This window comes from Cygnus olor, chromosome 4 (genome assembly GCF_009769625.2).
Source record: "Cygnus olor isolate bCygOlo1 chromosome 4, bCygOlo1.pri.v2, whole genome shotgun sequence".
NCBI classification, from domain to species: Eukaryota; Metazoa; Chordata; class Aves; order Anseriformes; family Anatidae; genus Cygnus; species Cygnus olor.
The window spans coordinates 77,717,935-77,744,171 of record NC_049172.1 but is presented as its reverse complement, the minus strand read 5'-3'; the positions used below and the strand labels follow the sequence as shown (position 1 = coordinate 77,744,171).

General features: G+C 60.7%; 2 protein-coding genes across 8 annotated transcripts; one reads left to right on the top strand and one right to left on the bottom strand.

Annotated features, from left to right (window-relative positions):
• Window positions 1-100: 100 nt before the first annotated feature.
• Window positions 101-6,487, bottom strand: DOK1 (docking protein 1). The gene is made up of 5 exons (XM_040555180.1): window positions 6,351-6,487; window positions 5,838-6,137; window positions 3,395-3,506; window positions 3,070-3,242; window positions 101-1,641 (listed from the first exon to the last, which is right to left on the bottom strand). Exons 1-5 carry the CDS (start codon window positions 6,411-6,413, stop codon window positions 547-549), a joined length of 1,743 nt encoding a protein of 580 aa, XP_040411114.1. The 5' UTR covers window positions 6,414-6,487; the 3' UTR covers window positions 101-546.
• Window positions 6,488-10,205: 3,718 nt separating this feature from the next.
• LOC121069580 (protein O-GlcNAcase-like) lies at window positions 10,206-25,608 on the top strand. 7 transcript variants are annotated; one of them, XM_040555894.1, is made up of 18 exons: window positions 10,206-10,444; window positions 13,614-13,665; window positions 15,242-15,339; window positions 15,763-15,889; window positions 16,496-16,667; window positions 16,826-16,913; window positions 17,002-17,100; window positions 17,250-17,534; window positions 17,804-17,932; window positions 18,892-19,892; window positions 19,964-20,138; window positions 20,441-20,497; window positions 22,120-22,205; window positions 22,447-22,551; window positions 23,693-23,784; window positions 24,146-24,338; window positions 24,416-24,587; window positions 24,882-25,608. In XM_040555894.1, exons 1-18 carry the CDS (start codon window positions 10,405-10,407, stop codon window positions 25,016-25,018), a joined length of 3,108 nt encoding a protein of 1,035 aa, XP_040411828.1. In that variant the 5' UTR covers window positions 10,206-10,404; the 3' UTR covers window positions 25,019-25,608. The 7 variants fall into 7 exon arrangements, with proteins under 7 accessions (XP_040411828.1, XP_040411830.1, XP_040411827.1 ...); XM_040555896.1 differs by lacking the exon at window positions 16,826-16,913 and having other exon boundaries at window positions 15,763-15,893; XM_040555893.1 differs by having other exon boundaries at window positions 15,763-15,893; window positions 16,774-17,100.
• The last annotated feature ends 629 nt before the right edge of the window (window positions 25,609-26,237 follow it).

The window sequence follows — 26,237 nt, the reverse complement described above, 5'->3', positions numbered from 1 at the left end:
GCAGGGGCACCAGGCACCACAATGATGCGGTGATGCACCAGCATTTCCCCAGTCACGTGCCTGACAGTCTAGACATGCCACATGCAAACACTTTGTTCCAAGACATACAGATTTTAATATCAAAATACTTTTGTATAAAAATACTTCTGGAGACTGATGGCAAGCAGTCCTCCAGGCATTGCAGTAGGCATCTCAGCCCTGTGGCCTACCCAGAGAAGCCAGAGCAGAACCAAAGCCTCTGGAGTCACAGCAGGAGGCACAGTGCGACAGAGCCAACCCTCCTGCCACATCAGGAGGCGTCAGCGGAGCTGGCTTGAGCCAGGAAGTGCACCTACAGCAGCTGCAGCAATCTGGCTCCCAGGTGCGGGAAGGGACCCAGGGAGATGCAGTCCCTGGGTGCTCGTGAGCAGGAGGGGCTCTGCCCAGTCCCACACAGTCCCCAAACCCAAGCCACCCACAGGACCCATGGAGAACGGCAGCCTGCACCGCTCACAAGTGGGTCCAGGCCCCGCAGTCTCCCCCAGACAGGTACAGAGCAGCGGCATGTTATATCTCTCCTAAGTCCTCATAGACAGGCGACAAGCTGCACTCATCCACAGACTGCTCTTTCTTCTGCCCGTGCTGGGGCTTCACCACCTGGCTGTACAGCACCTCCACTTTGTTGTTGTTGTTGTTGCTGCTGCTGTTGAGGCTGAGTTTGACGACTGCCTTCTCAGGAGCAGGGTTCCCTCGCCGCCTGCCAGGGTCCCCACTTCTTTCGACACCTTTGGGGATAAATGCTGCTGGGGGCTTGGGGGCAGGCACTGGCTTAGGGCCCTTGGCCTTGGCCTGGAAGGCAGGAACCGAGTAGTCATCAGTGCTGGGGTTATAGGGATACTCGTAGCCACCCTTGCCATCGTGGCCCTGGGTACGCCAGGCCTCGCCTGTGGGCCGTGCTTCATCATAGATGCAGGCAGCAGAGGGTACTGCACGGGGAGCGCGGCCCTCGGGCTCGTCATAGATGTGCTCCTTCCGCCCAGGTGCCTGGCTGCGAGCCTCGGCCCGGACCTGCTCATAGGCACCCGTGTACAGCGGTGCTGGCACCCGGAGCTTTGCCTCATCTGGGGCCCCACTCGCGGCCTTGCTGTCGACGGGGTCCGAGTACAACGGGTCCAGCCAGGGCCGGAAGCCCTTCACCGAGTCCAGGGGCTCTGAGTACAGGCTGGAGGGGTCCTCAGCCAGTAGCGCAGCTCGTGGTGCCTTGGGCAGAGGGGAGCGCGGGGGCGTGCTGGGGATGGTGGGCTTGGCCTGCAGCACAGGGGGCTCTGGCAGAGTCCGGTTCTTCAGCAGAGACACCGTGTCTCTCTCCTCCGCTGCAGCAATGGACCTGGGTGCCAGTCCTGCTTTGGGTGCTGCAGTGTCATCCCCCTCCACAGGCAGCTCTAGGCTCAGAGAGTCAGCCAGGGCCTGGCGGATCAGGACCACACTGGGGCTGTCTGAATCCAGCGAATCACAGCTCTGCCGGTTCTCCTCCACCTGTGCTTTTTGCTCCCGGATGGAGTCTTCCACCAGGCGGAAGATCTCATTGCCCTGCTTGGTCTCAAAGGTGAAGTTCCCTGGGCCAGAGTCGCAGCGCCTGCCAGCTTCGAAGGAGAACATCACCTGCAAGGGAAGCCAAGTGTCACATCATGTTCAGTACCTACCCTTCCAGAGCCTCACACAGGCTGTACTCTCTGCTGACACGCACTGGCTATGGTGCTGGTCCTACACATCTTGCAAGAGAGACTTCAGTGAGCTCTGAGGGAGCAGGGTGAGCAATAGCTCAGCAGGGGAAATCACTGTTGGCATCTTGGGTCAATCAGCATCAGTCAGGCAGAAGGGAAGCAATCCAGAAACAAGATCCAAGAGAGAAGAGCACAGCTCTTCACGAGAAAAAGGCCAGAAGCAACAGCTTGCCTACCAACAGTAAGCAAAGCATTTGCCTTACAAGCATTACTGTTAATGGCATAAAGTACTTCAAAGGAAAGTCTTGCACCAAGGCTGTGTTCCTTAGGCCTGAACACACTCAGGCATAGGTTCCCACCAGCAGAAGTCCAGACTCTTCTTGGACCTCCATTCCTGAATCCAGGTGAGATTTTTCTGTCTTACTGGTGTTGATATGCAGCAGCAGTCTCCTGCGTTGCTGCAAAAGCCTCTGGGGCCAGACTTCCTTTGTGGGTCTGTGCTGCCAAACATAAGCACAGCCAACCTGTCACCACTGGCAACCTGAGTGTGCAGTCGCCTGCTCCTCACACAACTTGGTTCTCATCCTGCCCCGGCACAGATCCTGTGGATGAGCCAGCTGCCTCCCCAAGATCAGCTTGTTGTCTACTTCTGTTTTGGTAAAGTACTGCAGAAAGTGCCACTAGCAGGCTGCAGCTGACACCATTACTTCTATAAACAGCCCTGGGGAGACCACTTCCTCCGCCTCCAGCACAGCAGGTACATTTTGTGCTCAGTGTAGCAGCAGGACAGGTGGGGGAACTCACTGCTGCAGGACACTGGGGAGGCCTGCACAGGTCAGCTAGGCTCACAGCAGTGTGCCCCATACGGTGAACAACTCTAGAATATAACAGGTGTCTCGAACAACCCCTTCTGCTCTGGCCACTGTCCTACAGGAAGGATGGACGGCATCCAGGGAGTACTTGGAGCCAGGCCTGCAGAGAGCTGAGCTCCCTGGCAGGCATGGCATGAACAGACACACAGCTGGCAGCACGGGCTGGGAGTGGAGAACGGGGGTGGGCAGGAGCTGCAGTGGCCTCAATGGGAGTGTTCAAGAACCGCACAGAGAAATGCACTGCAGAGCCGGGTCCCTGGCAGGGATGGGAGCCCCACAATCCACACTCCTACATGGTGACACATGTAGGGAGCTGGGAACAGACCAAGGATCACAGATACCCCAGGGACCCCACTGTGGTCACCATGGTCTGTAGCAGCTCTGGCATTTGACAGGGCCCACAACACGGCTGCCACAAGCAGGTCTGGCACAGCAGTAAGGGACAGCCTGTGGGGGCATGGGCAGGCCCATGGCATGTATGGCTATACACCCACCTTGTCCCGGCCATATCTCCGAAGCAGCCGGTAGGGCCAGACATAGAGGGCCTCGTTTGTCCGTGGGTCCTTCAGGACAAGGCTGTCACGCTCAGCCTTGAGCACATATGCACCACGCAGCTCACATCGCTCTGCAGCCTCGGTCCGCTGCACCGTCACCCAGAATGCATTCACTGCAGGAATGGAGGTGCTCAGGGGAGGCAGAGAAACCAAATCCACTGCTCCCTGCAAGCCCCAGCACTGCCCACCAGAGCCTCTGCAAGGGGACAGCAGCAGGACAGCCCCAGGGAAGGGAGGCCCAAGGCCAGTGCAGGGCAGGTCCCACCTTCGTCTCTCGAGTAGTAGATGGAGTTCACAGCCATCTCCAGGGCCGGCGCCTCCCCCTTGCCTTCTCTGCCACGCTGGGCTGCCACGCCAGCATTGCCGGGGCCATTCCCCTGACAAGGGAGCACAGATCAGTCCCAGCCCCTCCACCCACATCAGCCCCCTTCCCCAACCCCCTTGCAGCCACTGACCCCACATCCCCTGGGTCCTGCCACCCTCACCCACCTGGTCCCGCACAGCTCAGCTGCACCAAGCTCAGTGCACGGGGCAGGGTGCAGATGAAGCAGTCCCTCCAGACCCTCCCTCTGGCACAGTGTAAGCTACCACCAACATGGCCCCCAGTACCACATGTGCCCGCTCCACCACTGCTCCTTTGCAAGCTCCAGCTTGGGCTTGTCCATGCAGGTGCCTGGTGTGGAGACAATAAACAGCTTCACTTTCACACGGATGCGCTCCAGCGTGGGCAACTTTGGCACCCTAAGCATGGTGTGGGTCCAGGCACTCCCCCAGCCGCACAAACTAGGGGGGAGCAGATGAGATGACCCAGTAACACAAGGGACTGTGTTCTTCTGCGCAGGCAGGCAGGAAGATGGTGCCAGTATTGGTGCTCAGACCGCAGAGGGAAGCGAGCACTTCTACTTTTAGCATATGCAGAACTGAAAGTGCAACGCACACACTCTGCCAGAGGCCACGTCCCCACAGCAGGGTCCCCTAAGGGCCCGTGTGGGGGATGCACCCCCGGTGCCACCAGGGAAAAACATGGACCCTCCTCCAGGACAGCCCCCCACACACCAAAGGCTCACAGATGCCCAGCAAGAGCTATTCCAGCAGATTTTGTGCTCCTGCATGAGGGTCTGGCCTCAGACTGAGCCAGAAACTGTTTCTCAGGGTCACGTGGGAGGGATGGGGTTGCAGCAGAGTGCACATCTTGCAGAAGTTTAAACAGTTTCAGTTTAAAAATGGTCACATGAGCTCCTCAACAAGAGGTGAGGCCCAAACAAGGCCATCAGGCCCCTCTCTGTCTCCTAAACAGAATGGGGAGTGCTAAAACCCGATGTCTGAGAGATGAGACCAGCAGCTCTCCTGTTCAGCTACAGCATCCAAAGCAGTAGAACTTCAGCCTGGGGTCAGGCAGCGAAGAACCCCTGAGGGCTGCTTGACTGCGCCTTCCCTCATCTTCAAAAGAAAAAGAAAGTCTGTTCTGAACTCAAATCATCTCCCCCGCCCCAGTTCCCAAGCTATCAGACCCTGCTCGCCTTCTGGGTGGCAACAAACACCACCATACAAAGTCATGCTCTCTAAGCAGATGAGCAGAAATTATAACCAAGGACCTTTAGCTTCTTGCCGAGAGACCACACGTTGCTCCTATGCCTCTTGCTCCAGTGCCATCCTCACAGCCCTTTGCCAACCTCTTCCTAAACTGTTAACTTGCTTCTGGACCTCAAGTACACAATGAGCAACTACCAAGCAAATTAAGGCACAAACACAGCCCTGCTCTGAGCAAATGCTCCTTGCCTTTTTGCTGCCCCCGCCACGCTGAAGGCCCATGATTGGTTCCCAGCTAAGCCCCAAGAGCCCCTTCCAGGACAAAGGCTGCCAACACCATCTGTGTGAAACAGTGCCATGGAGTGACTCCCAGTGCCTCTTGGCTGGGCCAACCGGCCACTGGTGGCTGCAGGGAGATGCTAACAGGGACAAAAACGGGCTCGAGGCAAGTCACGTCGAGTAACACCTGGGTCCTTGAGGGAGGACCCTGGGGCTGCCAGCTGTGCAGCAGCCATCCTACAGGGCAGAGCAGCCCCGCACCCACAACCTGCAACCAGCAAGCACAACCCAGGGCTGCACAGCCCCTCTCTCCCAGGAGGGAGCGTGGAGCACCTGTGGGGCCAGGCAGGCAGGCACTGTCTGTGGAGCAGTGCGGATGACAGTACCTGCAGACCACTGCTGTCCTGCACACCGCCTTCACAAGGAGGCGACAGACAGGCTGACCACCAGTGCTGGGGAAGGCTGGGGGAGCCCAAGGGCTGTGCCGTGGGCCCAGCACCGACAGCGCATCCCCAACACCAGGGAGCGACCCCTGGGCTGGGCAAGTGGCTGCCCCAGGAGTCAGGCACCCCAAGACGTGCTCGGGGCTCCGCTTCCACAGCAGGAAAGGCAGCGGCAGCTGGGCCAAGAGGAACCGCCGCCCAGCCGGCCCTGCCAGGTGCCTGGAGGGGACAAGCAGGGCTCCACGCAGCAGCAGCACGGGGGGCAGGCAGGAACCCCCGGGGGCCGGCGGGCTGAGGAACTGCTGCGAGGGGCCCGGCGTCCCCAGACCGCCCGCGGGCGCCTCGGCGTCTCCCCCGCGCGCCGCCGACCCCCGGCCGCGGGCAGGGAGGGGCACACCGGGGCACGCCGCCCCCCACCCCGCCAGGGCCCAGAGGCGCCACCCCCGCCCCGCTCACCGGGAAGGCGATCTCGCACAGCTTCGCCACCCACTCCTCGCTCTGCTGCTTGTCGGCCGCCAGGAGGTAGCTCCTGCCGCTGGTCTCCAGGCGGAAGGCGGCGGTGCCGGCGCGGGGGCCGCTCTCGGCGGGCGCGGGGGCCACGCTGGTGCAGTCGGCCAGCCGCACCACCGTCTTGTCCAGCCGCCGGGTGCCCAGCCGCCCGGGGGGCCCCGCCGGCTCCTTGCAGTCGAAGAACTCCAGGCGGGCGACGCCGTGCTGGCTGGCCGGGAACAGCGCGAACCAGCCCCGCTTCCACCTCTGCAAGGCACCAGGGTCACCGCGGGGCCGCCCCGGCCCAACCCGGCGGAGACCGGCCGCCGCCGCCCGCCCCGCCCTGCCCTGCCCTGCCCCCCGCCGCCCGGTGCCGCCGCCGGCAAAGCCCCGGGCCGACTTCCCCAGGCGCCGGTGCCGGGGCGGACGGCGGCTCAGACAGCGCCCGGCCCCGGCGCCCGTCCCGGTGGGGAGCCGAACCTTGGTGCCGAACTTGTGGCTGTGCTGCACGAAGAGCGGCCCCTCCTTGGCCGGCGGCTCCATCCCGCGCCCGCCGCTCCCCGCGCTTCCGCTGCCGCTCCCGCGCCGCGCGGGGCCCGAGGGGGCGGGGCCCGAGGGGGCGGGGCCCGAGGGGGCGGGGCCCGAGGGGGCGGGGGGGAAAGTGTCGGGGGCGCGCGTGTGGCCGTAGCCGGGCTCGCGTGGCCGTGCGCGTGAGCCTGAACGTACGTGGGCGCGTGCACGCCCGAGAGCGTGCCCGCGCGTCTGCGCGCCTAGGTGTGCGTGGGTGCTCGTGCACCCGTACCTACCGTGCCCGTCCCGCCGCCCCCCGGCCCCCGGGTGCCAGCGGCGCGGCTTCTCCGCGGGGGCAGCGGGCGGGCCCTCGGTCGCTCCGCCGTGGCTCCGGCCCGGGCACCCGGCCGCTGCGCCCCCCGGTCTGGCCCCGCCAGGAGCCCCCTCCGCGGCTGCCGCGGGGCTGGGGTGCGTGGGGCGCGCAGGGAGCGGGGTCGTCCCCTCCCCAGAGCCGGGCCGGCGCTGCGGGAGCGCAGCCGGCGGGTGACGGTGTCCGGAGGGCTGCAGCCTCTCGGGAGGGAGCCGGCCCTGCTCCGTCCGCTGCTGCGTCCCGCGGGAGAGCCCTCGGCTCCCAGACCTGCCGGGGCCGCGTCCTGCGCTCCGGGACGGTCAGGAGGAGGTGGACAGCCCTGGCCCTGTCACACCTTCCCCAGGTGCGGGGGCAGTCCCACCCCGCAGGTTTTGCATCTGTGCTGGCAGCTCCTGGGCGAGGGTAAGCTCAGAGCAGACGCTGTGAGCCGCAGCCCCTGCCCGAAGCCCACAAGGTGCCTGGAGAGGTGGGCACTGGGTGTCAGCCCCGGAACCGGCAGGACCAGGCGCCTTAGTCCTTGCCCTGAGTACAGGTGTGTGAGTGCCAGAGGGCACAAACGGCTGCAGGGGGAGGGCTTTGTAGACACCTGAAATGCTAATCCAACTGCTGATCCGGGGCGTAACACATCCCGTAGGGTAAATGAGGACTGGCCTGTGAATTAGAGGGTGTAGCTCGTCAAGAAAAAAACAAACACAGAAGAGGAAGATGTTGCTGGGCATGCACTGGATATGGGCTGGTTCTGCCTTCCAGACATCAGGACTCACCGCATATGAACCTGGGAAAGAAGAGGGACAGAACTGCCCTGTCTGGGGCAGGACTGACCCTGTCCCCCTCCCCGAGGAGTCTCTTGCAGCTCCCCTGCAGCCTGGTGTCCCCAAGGACACGGCTGCCAGCACAGCGTGGGGCTTGGGCACCTCGGTGCTTTGGGTGCCAGGGCTGCTCCCCCAGACCTTACTCCAGGTAGCAGAGAGGAAGTACCTGGGAGTGTGAGAGTGGGGAGCAACCTCAAAATGCCTTTCAGAGACAATGTGATGAATTCAGGGAACTGGAGGTTAGGTCTAACAAAATGCAATCTGAAAACCTGGCAGGGCTTTAATGAAGCCACAGGGCATGATAGAAACTGCCACAGGGCATGATAGAAACCACCCCGGCACTGGGGGAAAGGGAGGGCTTGTAGTTCAGACAATGACCTGGCACTTCAGAAGGAAGTGCACAAAAGTAGAAACTAGGCCAAAAGCCTAGGATGAACAGAACAGCAAAAATCAGAAAAGCCAAAGTATGATATGAGATGTAACTAGCAAGCAACACAAAGGATCACAAGGAAACCTCCAAGAAAGAAGGTGTCAGCAAGAGGATGCTGAGCTGTCCATGTGGCCCATTGTCCTGCTGAGACAGAGGGACAGCAGGATGTGCCAGGACTCAAGTGCTCGATGTCTTCCTCCTCTCAGCCCACGCTGAGGAGAGTAGCTGCGATCACACGATTACCACTGTTAACATGAGCAGCAGAGGAATATGCTCAGGCTAGATAAGGGAAAATGTGACCAGGTTGGCTAGACTGAGATAATTAAGGGTGACACTCAGAGCTGGTAGAGGATGGATGAGTTTTCAGAGAACAGGAAAAAGGAGTGACATGGTACCATCTTTGAAAGAAAAAAAAAAAAAAAGGAAGTGAGGAACTAGAGGCCACTTAGCTCAGCTTCAAAGTCCAAGAAAACCACAGAACAAATTGCCAGGTGCTCCCAGAGACATCAGGGAAGGGGAAGAATCACAGCCAATACACCCTGGTATATGCACAGTCCTGTCTGACTTCTCTGACAGTTGTGAATGGGGGATACCAGCCACAACTCTACCTTTAACATGCCATGACCCCAACTACTGCAGGGGCACTGGGTTGCACCCAGTGCTGCCCATGCCATGCCTGGCTGCTCTGAAGTCTGCCCCAACAGCCTTCTCCAGAGGTTAGCCTCAAACTCGGCTTGTCCCAGCAGCAAAACTCAGCACAGGCTGGTGTAGAGGGTGAGGAAGGAGCAAGCACAAGCATGGCCGGTGCCCAGCCAGCCCCAGCAATTGCTCGCTGCACATGAATAACCCAGCCTGGCAGAGCTGAGCTGGCTTTTCTGCAGCAGCGGCATCTGCCCTGCTCCTTGCATGCAGTTTTTATTGACGTGTGTAAGTCTGGTTATGAGCAGTATAATGCCTGCCCAGGGGCTGAGGCTTTGAGTGCTCTGGATGCTCCTTGCAGGGTTCAACCTTCTCTGTGCCACGTCACTGAGCTTCGAGCACACCGTAGCAGCCCACAGCACACACTGATCACCTCTTCCCTGTCTGGTTGCTGTTGGTCTGTCACCTGTGGGCTCCTTGGTCCCCAGATGGCCCAGACACCATCATTTAGCTTCCAGGCACTACATTTACCTGCAAGGGAATGAGGGAGCTGCCACAGATCCTGGCTTCCCAGGCCTCTGACACCCACTTCTCCTGTGCAACCCCATGCTTGTTGGCTAGATGAAAGTGCTGCGGGTGGCGACAGCTGCTGGGAGGGCACTCAGCAGTGCTTGCTGCAGGAGTGCACCAGTGCTGCTTCTGGCTCGATCGCTCACACATGCATGGACCATGGTAACAAAGCTGTGCACGTGCTCCCCACGTTATAAAGCCACATAGCTGGGAGAGGCTGCAGGCATGCTCCAGAACAGAGGTCTGTCTTGCAATGAGTCTGACGAGCAGGAAAAGCGGTCAGAAAAAGAGCAGAGAAGCTCAGTGATGACAAACGCGAGGTCCTGCATGCAGGCAGGTACCAGAGGCTGCGCAGCTGCAGGACAGGGAACTACTGATGTGGCAGCACTTCTGCAAACCAGAACCTGTGGGATGGAGAGGATCACGAGCCAAGCATGTGTCAACAGCTCAGAACAGTGTGACAAAAAGCAAATAGCAGCCCGACGTTTGCAAGCAGGTGAGTCACGTGCAAGACAAAACAGTCCTGAGCTCCACGGACGTGGTGAGTGGGAGACGCATCTCGGCCTGGTGCCGGCACAAGGGGCCCAGCGGGGAAGGTGCCGGAGCAGGGGCGAACACAAGGGGTGATGCGATGTGGGAGCTGCTCCAGGTCTGGAGGGGGCACACGGCAGCGCGCAGGTACCGCAGAGGAGAAACCTCTGCCGGTGCGGCACAGTGCGGCGGGGGCTGCTGCGGGGCACCGGGCTGGGGGCCTCGGTGCCAGGAGCGGCGGCCGGAACCGGGCTGCGGCTCGGGACCAGGCGCTGCCCCCACCGGGCAAGGCGGCGGGGGCTCCAGCCCGGCGGGGCCGGACACAGGCCCGTCCCGTCCCGTCCCCCGCCCTTCCCCTCGGGGACCCCCTCCGCGGCAGGGCTGCGCCCCCGACCTTCGGCGGGGCGGCTCCGGCCGGGGGCTGCGCCCGGTCCCCGCCCCGCGCCCGGCCCCGCCGCGGCCCCACCCGCGGGGCCGCCCCCTGCGCTGCGGCGGGCGCGCTTCCGCGGGGGCGGGCAGGCGGTGGCGCGGCGCCTCCGTGCACCCCTCCAGCCCTCGGAGCGCCTCTGCATCCCTCCCTCCATCCTTGCCCGCGCCCCTCCATCCTTGCCCGCACCCCTCCCTGCAGCCCTCCGCCCGCCCCAGCGCCAGCAGGGCCGTTCCTGCCCGGTCATGGCGGGGCGGCCGCGCTTCCTCTGCGGCGTGGTGGAAGGTAGGTCTTGCCGGGGCCGCGCCTGGGGCCCGTGCCCCGCCCGAGCATTGCAGGGGCTGGCCCGGCACACCCTGAGCGCACCGCGGTCGGGAAGGGCTGCCGGCACCCGAGCCCGCCGCGCCCGGGACACCGGGTATGGGAGAGGCAGCGCCCCGGGCCCCTTCCCGACGCTCTGCTTTCGCCCAAGGGCTGCGAATCAGCACCCCCCGCTGAAGCTCCTCAGCTCACTTGCAGAGCACTGATGGGCCCCTCAGGCATCCCGGCACAGCCCGCTCCCAGCACCGCGTTGTGGCGCGGGGCCCCGCTGCCCTGCCTCCTGCGCTCTGCGGTGGCTTTTTCTCTGCCCTGGGCACGAGGCCGGCGTCCCGGTGCGTGCCCTCCTGCCCCCTGCCCGCAGCGTAGTGTTGGCCTGAGCTGCGCCTGCCAGGCCGCGAAGAGCCTGCTCTCGTGTGGCAGCTCTGCATGGCTCAGCCCCTGTCCTTCTGCCCCCCTCAGCTCCTGTTTCTGCAGCACGGCACGGCTGGAGCTGCATGAGGCCTGGCACCTGCTGGTCAAAAGCATCTCCACTTTTTCTGGCAGCACATCACCATGCTGCAGCCCACTGCCTGCTGCCTTGCCAGGCAGGGAGGAAGCAAAAACACCAAGCAAATACACACAAATCAAATAGAAAGTGCGGGAATGGGGAAGTTGATCGTAAGAAGGAATATGAGTCAGACTAGAATCATCGATATAGGAAAGCTGACCTGGGAAAGAGAAGGACAAAGATGCTGCCATCAAGAGCCACTCCAGGAGGAGGTTTCTAGAGAGCGAGGGAGGAAAGGCAACTCATCCTGCTGTAACACAGGCCCAGAGATGAGACATCCCAGATGGCCCAAAGGCTGGCAAGTAATGGTGTTGACTGGATACTGGTGTGCTCTGGGCTGTGGGAGAGCCAAGGGGCAAATGCACTGCATCATTCATCAGTGCTCATCTATCTCTAAAAAAGCAAGGCACCTGCATCCCCCTCCTTTGGAGATGCTGCCACAAGTACAGTTAGGTTTTTGCTCATAGAGTTTAATCTATTTTTTCTGGGCGGAATATACTAGGGTGGTGCTTTCAGCAGTGCTGCTCTTGGCAGGGCATGTGTCATTTCGCAGCAAAGTGTGAGTGAAGCTCTTGCAGGCAGATGCTGTGCAGGGACTCCTGAGATATCCTGAACTGTGAGCTAAGCAGGAGTTCCCTTAGGCTGGGGAACAGAAAGTCTGTTTCTCACAGAAATACCTTCTTTGGATGAAATGTTTGCTGGGATTCTTGAGCGGCTACAGATTTGGCCCTGTGCACAGTAGGACATGGCTAGCAAGGCAAATCTATATTGCTTCAAAGTAGATGGAAAAGACATGCAGTTGTTCAAGCAGGTTGAAAATCCATCTGCAGTGTGATCCAGCACATCATTGCCCAAGGTTCATGCTGGGGGGGCTGCAGAGCAGACTCCTGCCAAAAGGAGCCGGGCACGGAGTCCCCTCCAGGCAGAGCCATTCTGGTGCAGTCAGGTGCTGCAGGGCAGCACTGGCCTTGTGGCAGTCACTGAGAGCTGACCCTTTTTCTCAGACTAGAGGAGTTGTCGTGATCTGCCCTTGTGCACAGCACATTTCAGCAAATGCTTTCACCTCCCTCAGTCTCTGCTCCTGTTCTTGTCTGCTAGAAAGTGCTTGACTGATGTAAAAGTTGCCCATGATGTGGAGCCCTTCTGATGCTAGGAGCTGCCTTGAGGACTAATTACCATCAATGTTCAAAATATAATGTATTTTCTGTGAGTCTTCATACCTGGGCAACATGCTCTAGGTGACCCTGCTTGAGCAGGGGGTTGGACCAGATGACCTCCAGAGGTCCCTTCCAACCGCAACCATTCTGTGTTCCTGTGATTCCTTGACCTGAATGTGTGGCTGAAGAGCCTTTTCTTGCTAAATTTGAGATCTGTGTTTGAACACTTCCAGATTTCCCTAACCTCTTTAAGAAGCTGTCAAATCTGCATCTCCCCAGAACCATTTTCCTGCCTGTTATCCCAATGTCCCCAGGTGAACTGGCTTGCTCTTCACTGAGTATTTTTAACTCACTGGCTTTACAGGCAGCTCTGCCCCTCTCGGGTGTTCCTACACAGAGAAATAGGAAGGCTACCTCTTAGACAGCAGTCCCAATGGGGAAATGGCACTGCATGGACACCATCAGTGCCCTGCTCACTCTACCCAGATGCGCTGGCTGGGCAGGACAGAGCAGGCACAGGAAGGACGTTGATCTGTTAGAACGGGTCCAGAAGAGGGCCACAAGGATGATCAGAGGGCTGGAGCACCTCTACTATGAAGAAAGGCTGAGAGGGCTGGAGCTGTTTAGGCTAAAGAAGAGAAAGCTTTGGGGTCACCTTATTGCAACTATTCAGTACTTGAAGGGGGCTTATAAAAAAGATGGAGAGCAACTTTTTGCTCATTCAGGTAACGACAGGACAGGGGGGAATGGTTTTAAACTAAAGGAGGGGAGATTTAGATAAGAGGTTAGGAGGAAATTCTTCAGTCAGAGGGTGGTGAGGCACTGGCACAGGTTGCCCAGAGAGGCTGTGGATGCCCCATCCCTGGAGGTGTTCAAGACCAGGTTGGATGGGACCCTGGGTGACCTGATCTAGTGGGTGGCATCCTTGCCCATGGCAGGGGGGTTGGAACTGTGTGATCTTTAAGGTCCCTTCCAACCCAAGCCATTCTATGATTCTATGACCCAGGAGAAGCACAGAGCCAGTCTCTGTAAAGGAGTATCCCCAAGAAGGAAACTCTAGGGTGGGTGTACGATAGCTCTGTGCTTTGGTGCACCCCAAATGCTCAAGCACCAGGCCTCAGCAGTCTCCTCTAGGCTTGGCTTTTACCACATAAATTTCCCCTCTCAAGATAAGTATTATCTTGTGCATTTTTTCCCAGCTGCCTCTTTCTGGGAAGGATGGCAGCATAGATATTATTATTATACCTGCTGGCTTGAATACCAATGCCCAGCAAGATCATAGCAGGCTAACAGGCATCTGAATCATCCTGAGGTGAACAAACCAATGGCTCTTGCAGTTTAAGAGCAGCCACTTAGGGACAGCACGTAGAGAGACTTTTAAGGGAGATACTGGCAACTGTATTTTGGTTTTTGCTTTTCCTCTTTACAGGTTTCTATGGGAGACCATGGTCTATGGAAGAGAGGAGACTGCTCTTTCGATGGCAAGTACCCCAAATTTTGCTCTCTAGACGCACTGACATGTAACAGGTTGATGAGGTGGAACTCAGCAGTGCATGCCAGCCCCCCTCCTGTGCTGCTCCCAGGGCTGGGGAAAGGGAGAAAGCCCCTGCCCTGCCCCGGCCTGACAGCGGCGGGCTGTGCTGCCCTGTGCCCGGCAGGTGGTGCTGGGGCTCTGCAGCCCGCTGCAGCCGGAGGCGGCCCGCTGGGGGCTTGGGCCGGGCTGGGGAAGCGGCCGGGGAGGGGCTGGCGCTGGGGCTGCTGCGGGGAGGGGGCGAGCTCTGGGGAGGCGTTGCTGGGTCCCACTGCCCACGATGTGGAAGGATGTGGGAAGGATCCGTCACCAGCTGGTTATGAGAATCGTGGAGCTGATCCCTGCAGGAGAGAAAAAGCCGTCTCCTGGCACCTGATGCCCGTGCGCCGGCCCTTGGTGCAATGAGCTGCACTGACGGACCTGCCACGGACAGAGGGGCTCCCCGGGGTCTCGTGGTGCACCCAGCACAGCGGCGTGATGGTCGCAGCCCAGGCAGCACACCCGTCCCTGTGAGCAGTGCCCTAGTGATGGCAGCACACAGGATGTTGCGGGCAGGGTGCTGGTGACAGTGTGGGCAGGATGCTGGTCGCAGTGTGGGCAGCATGCTGGTGACAGGGTGCTAAAGACAATGTGGACAGCGTGTTCACAGCAGTGTGGGCAGCATGCTGGTGACAGCATGGGCGGAGTGCTGTTGATGGCTGGGCCAGTGAGCCAGGAGCAGCAGGGGCTGTGTGCTGGTCGCAATGTGCTGGTGACAGCACCGGTGCTGTGCACAGTGTGGGAAGCGTTCTGGCCACAGTACAAGAGAGTGCCGATGATGGCATAGGCAGTCACAAGTGCAAAGACTATTGTAGGGGAACCAGAGATGCAGACACAGAAAAATGTAACTTAGAAAATCTGGGAAAACGTGCCACTGAGACAAAGGAAAACAAGAGATGTTGTTTTAAAATATATTAAGAATGAGCAGGTCTAGTGACAGCCTAGTCTGGTAGCGGGTTGGAATGTTTGTGTGTTTGCACATGCGAGCAGCGTGTTTATCTGTGTTTTCCTTCTCTGGAAAGAAACAAGATGAGGCATTTGTGTCATGCAGTACATGACAGTCTGTTCATCATGGGAGAATGTAAAACGTCATCTACTAAGGAGGATAAATACAAATAAATGAATAAATCAGATGGCTTTCATATGGGAGTGCCAAAAGAGCTGTCTAAGGAAGTGTCTGCCCTATGGATTGCTCTGCAGATTCTGGAAAGAATTTGTGGTTTTGAGGCCAGAACGGGCCTTTTGATGGTGTAGTCCCATCTCCTGAAACAGCCAGACCCTGTTTTTGCTCAGACCTGTTTTCCTTCAGCTCCGCTTGCAGCGCAGCATCTGGAGAGCACGGCATGGCACAGCCCTATGAAAGAGAAGGAGTTGTGTGCTGAGCAGCATTTGTCGTCATGGGCTGGCATGCCTGCCTGGACGCCTCTTTGCAAAGAGTCCTCCAGTCCGTCTGGAGCCTTAGGTAACCTCTTGTCCTTGCTGCACAGGCTGGAACGCCGGGGGCTGAACTGCTACATGTACGCACCCAAGGACGAGCTGAAGCACCGGCTGCTCTGGCGAGAGCCCTACACAGAGCATGAGGCAGGTAGCGGCTCTGCTGGGCCCCACCATGGGTGGGCTGTGGCATCCCAGTCCTCACAGGTGAAGCATGGTCTGCATCTCAGCCAGGGGCAGGCTGGCTGCTACTGCTCCTCCTGCCAGAGGCCTGCCCAGCACAGGGAGCCCCCAGACCCTGTCCGTCTCAAGGTGTCCCCTTGGACCCTACGCCGCCCATGGAGCTCCCCCTGCAGGTCTTTGGCAATATGTTCCAGTGTGACAGGGCCTGCAGACCCTTGTGGAGGGTCCTCTGTGTTCCAGCAGCTTGGACACCATCTCCCCTGGGCCCTTCTCTTCAGTGTTCTTTTCTGACTCTGGGTATCCTTGGCTCTTTCCATTGGGCCGCAGTCATTCCCTCTCCACCTGTGCCTTGTCTCCCAGCACTCACAGCCCTCCTCTGCTTTGTCCCCAGCCCAGATGCAGTCTCTCATAGAAGCTGCCCAAGAGCATGGTGTGGAGTTCATTTTTGCCATTTCTGCTGGCCAGGACATGGTGTTTTCAAGTGCTGGGGATCGGCTCCTGCTGCAGCAAAAACTCAGGCAGGTACCGTGGGCCATTCCTTCATCCCATGGCTTCCAGGCAAGCTCCAGCAGGCAGTGCTGCAGGAGCTGCAGGAGGGGGACCGGCTGAGCCTGAGCCTGTGGGCAGCACCAGGAGGCTCCTGCAGGCTGGTGCTGAGGCCCTGCTGCCTGGGAAGGGCGAAGACCCTAGCACAGCCGCCATGCTCTGCAAGGCGACTGCTCCTCCCTGTGGCACGGCACAGCCAGACAGCAGCTGCCCGTCCGCCTCTCAGGCTGTCCCCGCACTACCATGGTGTGAGAGGGGAATGGCCAGTGGTGTAGATGTGGCATGGTAGGGGGTCTGGGCCACTGCAGTGCCTGCCCTGGTTTCAGAGGGCTCCTGGCCCGCAACAAGCAGGGCTGTGCCAGGGTTTGGCGAGGAGGACTATGGTGGGGGGGCAGTCTGCATGGAGTGGCTGTGCATGGTGCGCTGCATCCGCTGGATGTGGCAGCACGGGTGCAGGCATTGTCTGTCAGGCTGCTCCTGACTGCCACTGTCCCTGCAAGGAGTGAGGGGCTCAACCAGGGCTTGCCGCGTCCTCCCTCTGCTGCCCGGGGGTCCTAGCGCCCATGCTGTGCCCACAGGTGGCCGCCATGGGGTGCCGTGCCTTCGCGCTGCTCTTTGACGACATCGACCCCTGCATGTGCCGAGCTGACAGAAACGTCTTCACCTCCCTGGCGGAGGCCCAAGCCTCTGTGGCCAACGAGGCATACCAGGAGCTGGGACAGCCCTCCGTCTTCCTCTTCTGCCCCACAGGTACTGCCTGCAGCTGCACAGCCCCCAGCTGCCCCTCCCCAGGACCGGGTGCTTGGCAAGCCCTGGTGCCCAGGCCACGCGGCTGCCCTGTGGCTGCTGCTCCCAGACATGCACAGCACGTCTGCCTCCTGCAAGCTGACTGCCCCAATGTTCCGTAGCCTCCACCATGCCTTGGGGCAGCCCTGGAAGCTTCAGGACGAGGACAGGAACCGGCTGCGGAGGGGCCAATGCTGCTTTCCCTGCACGGTGCCTCTCCCCTGCCCCTGCCCACTGCACCTGGGCAGCCTCTCTGCCCCAGTCTCTGCCCTCATGGGATACTCTACTCTTTCCCCAGAGTACTGCAGCTCACTCTGCTCTCCAAGCCCTGGCCAGTCCTGCTACCTGCTGACCCTTGGACGGGAGCTGCTCCCAGGGATTGGGGTCATCTGGACAGGTGAGCACCCTGCCTGGCTCTGCGGGCGTGCACGCAACTTGTCCTCGGTCTGCACTCGGTGCCCAGGTGCATGCGCGCCCTGGATGTGCTGTGTGCGAGGGACCGTGCCACCCATGTGTCCCAAATGAGTCCGTGCCCTGATGCTCCAGGCCCAAAGGTGGTGTCACAGGAACTCTCAGCGATGCTGCTGGAGGAGGTGGAGGGTGTCCTGGGGCGCCGTCCCATCATCTGGGACAATCTGTTTGCCAATGACTACGACTGCAGACGTGTCTTCTTGGGCCCCTACACGGGACGTGCCCCTGGCCTCATGCCTCAGCTCTGTGGACTGCTCCTTAACCCGAACTGTGAGCTCCAGGCCAATTTCATCCCCATCCACACGCTGGGCAGCTGGTTTCGGAGCGAGCTGGAGAGCTGTGCCCACCCTGACCATGCAGGTACCAGGTCCCTGTGCCCCAGGCCACTCTGTACGTGGGGTCCCACAGCTGTGATGAGGTTGTGTGCCAGGGCAGGGCCCTGCCCATCTCTGTTTGGCTTTGCCTTGGCCCCACAGGCTCCCTGCTTGCCAGCCTGGCTCAGGTGGCACCCCCTGTCCTGGGCATGGGGTCCCTCCTGGGTGGTGGGCTGCCCTCCCTCAGAGTCGCGTGGGATAGCTTGGTAAAACAACAAGTGGGGCTATCCAGGCTGATGAGCTCCATTTCACTAGGGACGGAGACTGCAGCAACCCTGGGGGACAGCCAGGGCCCATGGGAGGGGAGCTACAGCCCCCAGGAGGCCTTGGAGCTGGCGCTGCTTGACTGGGTGGCTGAGATAAACCAGCACGCCTTGGAGACAGGTAGGTGAAGAGCTGGCACCATGCAGCATCGCTCAGCCCTCAAGCTCTGGACCAGCTCTGCTGGGAGCTCTGTGGGGTAGGAGAGCTGCCTCTTGGGATGGGATGCTGCAATGGGGTCCCCTGTGGTTGGGCTCAGCTGGAGGAGTCTCTGCCTGAGCAGAGCTGGGAAAAGGAGGGGACTTAAGCCAAGCAGGTGGAGTAGAACAGTTTGAAGCTTTGGCCTCACAGTTGGTTGGGCTTTGGGCTCGTCCTGCACCAGAAGTGAGTGAGCCCATGGGATGGAGGATCGGGTGGGCCAAGAGAGTGTTACCAGCAGACGTGTGCTGCCTTACCAGCCTGCCTTCCCAAGAGAGCACTTTGGCAAAACAGACATTGACAGAAGACAACCTGGGGGAGGAGATGACTGGTGGGGAATGTATGTGAGGTCCAGGAGAAGCACTGCAGGGTAACGGCTTGACGAGGGCCAGCTGGGTGAGCTGGCTGCAGGGAGTGTGGATGAGGTCTGTGACCCCAGGCGGGGGTTCAGGAGCTGCTTTGGAGTGGAAACAGGGTGAAGCAGCAACCTGAGCAGCTCTGGGTGGCACCTAGCTGCCTGAAAGAGGATCGTGATGTGGCATTTGCTGCAAGGAGGGAGAGCAAAGCCTGCTCCTTGCTTCTGCATTCCTGTCCCTGAAACCATGGGCTCAGCAGGAGGTTAGGAAGCCTAGATCATGGTACAGCTCTGGAAGAGGGGGTTAAACATGGTGCGAGCTTGTTTTGCACTGCTTGATTCTTGAAAGCCTGTGGCCTCCCCAGCCACAGTGGCCCGAGCGATGCAGAGCCCACAGTCCGGGCAGCTCCTGGTCCCTGCCAGCACAGAGCTGAGCTCCCTGGTACGGCTGCCCCAGGGCTGTCCTGCATCTGGGCAGCCATTCTGGTGCGGGTGCCAGAGGGGCTGTGCCTTCGCTCTGTCCTGCCAGGAGGAAGGGCTCTGTTGCACCCCAGCGCCGGCTGTGAGGGAGGAGCGGGGCTGCAGCCAGGCACAGCGGGATGGCAGGAGGCCACACCTGGCCCCCAGACCCATGATGCTGCTCCTCGTGGGGCAGACCAGCGTGGCCCTGAGACCTGCAGCGTGACACCAGGGGAGGGAAGGAGGAAGGTGACCTTGGTGCCTAAGAAGGGCAGTGGGAGCAGGACCCCCACCGGCAGTCAGCAGAGCCCCCCAGCGGATGGGGACCAGCTCACCTCAGCTGGCAGAGCAAGCTGCAAGCCCTCCTCTGCTCCACCCAGCACAGTGGGCAGTGCTGAGCCTGCTGGAGCCCCTGTAACTGGTGGGACCTTCTGCAGCCTGGAGACCCCAACGTGCTGCAGCAGTGGGGCCGACAACAGCCAGAGCCCCCTCCTTGACACCAGCAATGCCAGGGGAGGGGATGGCAACCTCCCCCAGCCCCCTGGCAGTCCCCAGCCTGGGGCCAGTGGGGCTGATGTGCCCCAGACACCCTCAGGGGCTGGGGCTGGCGCCAGCCCTGTCACCACAACACCGCTCACCGATGGGGCTGGTGCCAGCCCTGTCCCCACAGCACCACTCACCGATGGGACTAGTGACAGCCCTGTCCCCACAACACCGCTCACCGATGGGGTTGATGCTAACCCTGACCCCATGGCATTGCTCACTGATGGGACCAGTGCCAGCCCTGGCCCCACTGCACCACTGACCCCAGAGGAGGCCACGTCCATCCACATGGCACCGCTGGCCCCAGAGGCGGCCAGGTCTGGCTACATGACACCGAGGTTTCTAGAAGAGGCTAGGTCCGACTCCAATGACCCACTGACCATGGAAGAGGTGCGAATGCTGGTGGAGCTCTTCTACCTGCCCTACCATCATGGGCCACAGGCACAACATCTCCTGGAGCACCTTCAGTGGCTCCGGGCCAACAGTCCCAGCGTGGGGGTCCCGGCCACAGCACCCAATTCTTGTGAGGTAAGGCTGGTCTGGGTGCTGCTGCAGGAGGGTGCCCTTTGTGGCTGCTCTGACGCCCGGTCTGTCTGCAGAGCGCCCGGTGGCGTGGCCGAGCACAGTCCTTCCAGCTGCTCTGCGCCCAGACATGCCGCCTGCACAGCCGCTTCGTCTGCAGCGCAGGGCAGGCGCTGCTCTATGACCTTCACCCCTACCTCTGGGACATCCGCAACATGCTGCTGGCTGCCAGTGCCTTCATCCTCTGGTTGGGTATGTGGATGAGGCCACCCTGAGAGCCAGGCTCTACCACCCTAGTCGTGTATCCGCACCCTGGCCAAATCCAACCCTGCTTCCTAAGGGGCAATGAAGCACAGGGTCCCTGGGCACCATGACACCTGAAACTTCCTCTGTCCTTTCCCCTAAAGAAGTGGAGGTGTCTGGGAACACTCCCAGCAGGCTGGGGTCCTGGAGTCTGGCCAGGCTGCCAGAATCTCTGCTGGGAGTGCATCTCCCCTTGATGCCATCCCCATGCACTGCCTGTGCCTGCACTCACCACCACGCCTCCCTTGCAGACGGCCACCTCCTCTGTGACCCTGACCCCACGGGCAACTGGAGAAGCTGCTTCGGCTGTAAGTATGGCGCCGCTCTCGCCCACCCGCCAGGGCTGATGCCCTCTGTAACCTCAGGCCCCACAGCTGGCGCTTGCCATGGGGCTGTCCTTCCCCTGTCAGTGGAGCTGGCATGGCTGCAGGAAGGCTGCACCCCTGCACACCCCGGCGTACCAAGGCAGGATGGGGACGGCTGCTGGGGCAGCAGGGCTCAGGGTACCACTTGTATGGGGCCTTGCTGGGCTCTGCTCCTCCAGCTAGCTGGGGGCAAAGGCTCTGATCTAGGACCCAAGCGGGGACTGAAAGAACGCCTGCAAGGCAGTGAGGGCATTGCCCCACAACATCCAGGCTCTCCAGCTCTGTTCCCAGGCACCCAGCAGTGTCCCAGCGCTGCACAGCTGCCCCACCAGCACAGGTGGCTGAGCTCCGGCTCTCCAGCTGTGTTGGGAGCACCCACGCTGGTCAGCATGGATCACTGGGCTCACGGAGTTCATCCAAGTTCCCGTGCCTCTGAGAAGTGTGACACAGCAAGACACCAAGCTTAGTGTTTTGCAAGGAGCTGTCACCTCAGGAGCATCCGCCCTGCAAACGACTCCTAACCTGGCCAGGAGGGGCCAGGGGGGCAGATAGTGGAGGGGGAACTGAAATGAAGCAGCCTGGAAGGGGGGCAGTGTCACGCGTCAGGGAGGTGACACTCATCAGAGCAGCACTTCCCTGTCTCTTGTGGTTTAAAGGGAATGCCTATTTCTGGGGCATGGATTCTTGGCCTTTTTAATCCCAGGACCTTTCTGGTAAAAGGGATACGTGGAAGAAATTCTTTACTATGAGTGTGGTGAGGCACTGGAGCAGGTTGCCCAGAGAAACTGTGGATGCCCCATCCCTGCAAGTGTTCAAGGCCAGGCTGGATGGGGCTTTGGGCAACCTGGTCTGGTGGGAGGTGTCCCTGCCCACGGCAGGGGGGTTGGAACTAGATGATCTCTAAGTCCCTTCCAACCCAAACCATTCTGTGATTCAGTCTATGATTCTCTGGGCTACTGGGAGCAGTAGTGTCCTGGGTGACAGAAGTGAGGCTGGATTTTGAATGCTTGTGCATCACTTTGGGAGCCCCCATTCCTCTGGTTTAGATTTCCATGACCTTGTGAGTTTTTATAAACCAGGAGCCGTTACCAGATGACAACCTGAGAGGGGCTCCAAGTTTGGTGTGGAATGTGGTCATGTACCTTGAGCCACTTCTGTGGAGAAGCATCTGCGCACGGTGCGAGGGTGCCTGTGCCCAGCTGCCCTGCAAGCTCCCGCTGGCACTGCTGGCTGGGCAGCAAAGCAGCACACTGGGCTCTGTTCCAGGCTGTAGCTTCTCGGTCGTGCCAGGAGCTGTGGTTTTTCCTTACACTTTTCATGGAGGCCAGATCAGTCATCTTCCCATTCCCCCACTTCAAGCTGTGTTGCAGGGGGCTTGCTGCCACCCCAGTGCTGGGCTGCCCAAGTCCAGGGAGAGCTCCAGTACCTGGGCTGCATGCATGTGGGGTAGATCCTGAGCTGTGACAAGCACGGATCATGATGCTGCTGTGCAGGGGAGGCTGGTGTCCCCCTGTCCCAGCTGGTTGTTTTTCACCTCGTGTGTGTCTGTCTCCTGCTGCCTCCAGGGTGCCAGAGCATCACTGCCCCGCTCTTCCCCAGGGAAGATGCTGAGCCCTGGGCACGCCGTGGGGGCCTCTTTGGAGAGCTGCAGGTGAGGTCGCACCCCTGGCTGCTGGGGACTGGAGGAGCCCTTGGGAAGCCAGGATTCCATCTGCTGCTCCTGCCATGCTGTTGGGTGGCTGCAGGCTCGGGGAAATGATGCTGCTCAGGCCTCTGCACCATGGCTGCTGCTCCCGGGGCTTGGGGGGCCACAGAAGGACCCTCGTCCTGCCACCCCAAGGCAGGTTTGGAGCCAGGACAAGCTGCTCCATGATGGACTGTACCTCCTCCAGGCCCTGCTTCCCGTGGGGAACAGCTGTGACCTCTTTTATCACCCACCTCCACTCTTCCCGTCCCGCCAGCTGTACCTCCTGCGTCCGCTTCTGCCTCAGGACAAGGTGAGACTCATGGCCTGAACACACCACCTGCGCTGCTCACCCTGTAGCTCACCCTGCATGGCCTTTGCTGAAAAAGTGCTAACAAGAAACGTGCATGTTGGCTGCTGCCCCCAGGGCTGAGCTTACAGCACAGGATGATGGCAGTGGGAAGGGGCCCTGAGGGTCAGGCAAGCCTGGGGCAGGTCGCTCCGTGCTGCGTCCAGCAGTGGTGGCAGTCCCCAGGGTGGAGCCCCCTTCATCAAATGCCATGCAGCCTGCGGCAATCACCCTGCTCTGTCTGCCCTGCTGCCCCTCCTGGCTAAAGGAAATGCTGGCACTGCAGATCCACCACCATGGACACGTGTGCATCCCTGCTAAACACGGTACCCTGCAATGCACACCTGCATGGCTAACAGAGGTGGAGTTGCAAGAACGCGAGAGCAGATTATAATACCAGACTATGGCCGTCAGCGATTCCCATTGCAAGAGCTTGTTTTCAGTTGCTTGTTGTCAGATTACATCTGAACGTCTGTTTCCAGTGAAACTGTGAGAAAAACTCTTCTGAGCACTTGAGCCAGTTCTGGGAAGGCAGCTCAGAAGTGCCTTGCTCTGACCTTGTTGTTCAGTGATCAGGCAGCCTTCCCTTTGAGAAGCAGTGTTTTTACCAGGATGTTCTTTTTGCTGATCCTGTGAACAGCAGAAAGCTCAAATTTGACCAAGACAGGAATTTTTTGAGAGGTCCCACTTTGCATGTGCTCCATGGAGACTTGAATTTTGGTATTAATTTTGCTACTGTTCTGGCTGCTTTGAGCATGCTCTGGACTGGGGCTGATCAGCATTTTCTCAGCAGCTGCAGCTCTGGGGTGCCTGACTGGAATGGCAATGGCTCATTTTAAAGCAGGCTGTGCTGTGGCAGCAAGCCTCAGAGGCTAGCGGGACATAGTACACAACGGCTGTGCACGTTGCTCTGCACTAGCGCCCTGGGCAGGCTGCAGTACCTGCCTTCCCCTGACCAGCAGCACTGGAGGCTATGGCTCTGGTTGCGGTCCTTCTCTGGGGACAACGTGGCCACCTGTGGGTGCATCATGCTCTGGTGGAGTGGCAGGAGCCGAGGGGCAGCAGTGGGGCAGGGCCAAGGCTGAGGTGGTTTGGGCTCTTCCAGGGAGAGCTTTACCGAATGTGCCGGGAGGGTCTGGACTGTGACCCCAGCGTTGCAGACGTCCTCGTGGCCCACCCTGACCTGCTGGGTGACAGGTGAGACCTGGTCCCTCTGGGGCTCCCTCTGGATGTGTGCCAAGCCCGGGCGATGTGGCCTTGGCCAGCCAGGGCCCTCTCCTCCCACCCCCGCAGGGAGCAGCTGTGCACCGTGGCTGTGTGGGATGGCGCAAGGGAGGGCACGTCCAGCTGGGTCATGAAAGCTGCCGTGGGGACAGACCTGCAGCCCAGCTGGTCCCTAAGGGGGCTGCAGTGGCTCCCCCAGCTGAAGTCATCTGTGGGGGGTCTCAACAGGACAGGGCAGGGGCGCTGGGTGCTGCAGGGGCAGAGGGTGGACGGCTGCTCCAAGCTCTCCTTGAGCTGGGCTCGGCCTCGGCTCAGCAGTGCCTCTGGCTGGCAGGCTGCTGGGCAGCTTCCTGCACCTGAGCCCCGAGTACACGTTCGTGCTGGAGGACGAGGGTGGCCCGTGTGGCTACGCAGCCGGAGCGCTCTGTGCTGAAGGCTTCCTGCGAGAGCGAGCCAGCAACTGGCTGCCGGCCATGCGGCACAAGTACCCCCGGGAGCTGGGTGTGGGCGGCCCAGCCCTGGGACAGGTGAGGGGAGCGTCCGCAGTGGTGGGGAGTGGGGAGGGAGGAGGGAGGGCTCCTTCACCTGTGCTTGTCACCTGCAGGATGCCCTGGAGGAAGCACTGCTCTTCTTCCACGCAGAGCCACCGGCCGTGCCCCTGCCCGTGCTGCGGCGCTTCCCCTCCCTGGTGCAGCTGGGCACGGCCCCTCGGGTGCTGGACGTGGGGGCCAGCCGCAGCCTGGCCGTCTGCCTGCTGAGTGCGCTCAGAGCCAATGGTGAGCTCCATTTCGGTGGGGCTGGGACTCCATCAATACAGTGCAACCCCATCGCGACCCCCTGCCCACCCCAGAGCTGGAGGCAGCCATCTCTGGGGCTCCCCTTCCTGCAGTCTGAACCCAGCTCCCCGGCACCATGACCTCCCCTTGCACCAGGGACAGGTGGACATGTGCCGCAGGCCTTGCATGGTCACCCGCTGCCACGGGCAGCCCTGGAGGGGGGCTCAGCTGCTGCCCTCAGCCCTGGGGTGAGGCTCCCAGAGCTGGGGGCCTGAGCACTTCTCTCCCTTGCAGGCTCGCGGGGAGTGTTTTGCCAGGTCAGTGCCACTGACCAGCAGCAACTGAGCTTCTACAGCAAGCTGGGTTTCGTCGCCCTGCCTGTGCCCTGGCCCAGCTCCCCTGGTGCTCGGCTCTTGGGACGCCTCCTCTGAGTGAGCATTGGGCACGAGCATGGGGAGACGGCACCACAGGACGGGAATTGGCAGCGTGTCTCAAGGGAGCAGAAGCAGAAGGGCACCTCGGGCAGGGCAGGTACATGGGGGATGTGGCCTGGGGGTGAGCAGGGTGCCCCAAGGATGTGCACAGGGTACCAGGCTGTGGGAGTACTTGGCAAGAGAGGGGCATTTCTGCTCCTTCAGGAGATTTGGCCATCCAGGCCCTTCACTCCTGCTTGCTGAGCACCCTCCACCTATGCCAGGGAACAAGCAGTGTCCCTGGGCTGCCTGCAAAGCACCCAGCCTGGCAGGTGGTGCACGGGCAGTATTTGGGGTAGTGGTCTTTGGGCATGGCGTGTTGGCACTGGGACAGTGTCCCTGTCCTCCCGATGGAGCTGCCCAGCTCTCTCCATCCCCATTGTGGCCCCAGTCTGGACAGCTGGTGCCAGGGCTGGTTCTTGGCACCCAGGAGCTGCTTGTTGTATGGCTGGAGCTGGCATGGGGCACAGTGAGGCAGCCCTAATCTCTGCTGCCCAGGGGCTGAGGGAAGCGCTGTCCTCAGTAATAAAGCATTTGCTGGTCTCTCACCATGGTTCGTCTCCTGGGGATGTTATTGGGATACCGGCATTTCCCTCCAACACCCCTGTGCCCGCCTTGCACAGACTGTGCTTACAGACAGTGCGGTGGAACCCGGGCAAAGCAGTGACTTTGTGGCTGCCTCTCCAACTGCTCACCAACCCTCGGCCTCCCCCGCACCACACTACGGGAATGAGCCCAGCCAGGCTCCCCGCAGCTCCGGGGCTCCCCTGCGGGATGGGGCTCCCCTGTGGCAATGGCTCCCTGGTGTGCCCGGGGGTCCCTGCCAGCACACACAGGAATACCAAGGGGGGACGTCTGGCTGGCTGGCTTGCCTGGAAAGAGCTGGGAGGGAGGCATGGAGGGAGCAAACGCTCACTGGGTGCTTTACCTCTGTGCTTGCCAAAGCTGGCTGCCCCTTGGTCATGGGGCGAGGAGGAGGCTGGGTGGCAGAGGGACCGGGAGCAGAGGGGGGCTCGGGCAGCCCCTGGCCTTCCCCGTGCCTCACCGGGATGCGCTGCTCCATGCCCGGGAGCTGCTCTGCGAGGGTCTGCAGCCCGGTCCCCGTCCCCGGGTCCGCCGGGGGCTGTGCCGGGAGCGCGGTGCTCGCGGGGCGGGGGCGCAAGGCCGGGGACCCTGC

What these genes read in the sequence shown, in the direction of transcription:
- DOK1 (XM_040555180.1), bottom strand. Translation starts at nt 6,413, where the DNA reads ATGGAGCCGCCGGCCAAGGAGGGGCCGCTCTTCGTGCAGCACAGCCAC. An exon ending in GCCACAAGTTCGGCACCAAG is followed by an intron (nt 6,138 to 6,350) that starts GTTCGGCTCCCC and finishes GGTGCCTTGCAG; the next exon opens with AGGTGGAAGCGGGGCTGGTT. An exon ending in CTACTACTCGAGAGACGAAG is followed by an intron (nt 3,243 to 3,394) that starts GTGGGACCTGCC and finishes CCATTCCTGCAG; the next exon opens with TGAATGCATTCTGGGTGACG.
- LOC121069580 (XM_040555893.1), top strand. Translation starts at nt 10,405, where the DNA reads ATGGCGGGGCGGCCGCGCTTCCTCTGCGGCGTGGTGGAAG. An exon ending in CTTCCTCTTCTGCCCCACAG is followed by an intron (nt 16,668 to 16,773) that starts GTACTGCCTGCA and finishes TGCTGCTCCCAG; the next exon opens with ACATGCACAGCACGTCTGCC. An exon ending in CCTGACCTGCTGGGTGACAG is followed by an intron (nt 23,785 to 24,145) that starts GTGAGACCTGGT and finishes TCTGGCTGGCAG; the next exon opens with GCTGCTGGGCAGCTTCCTGC.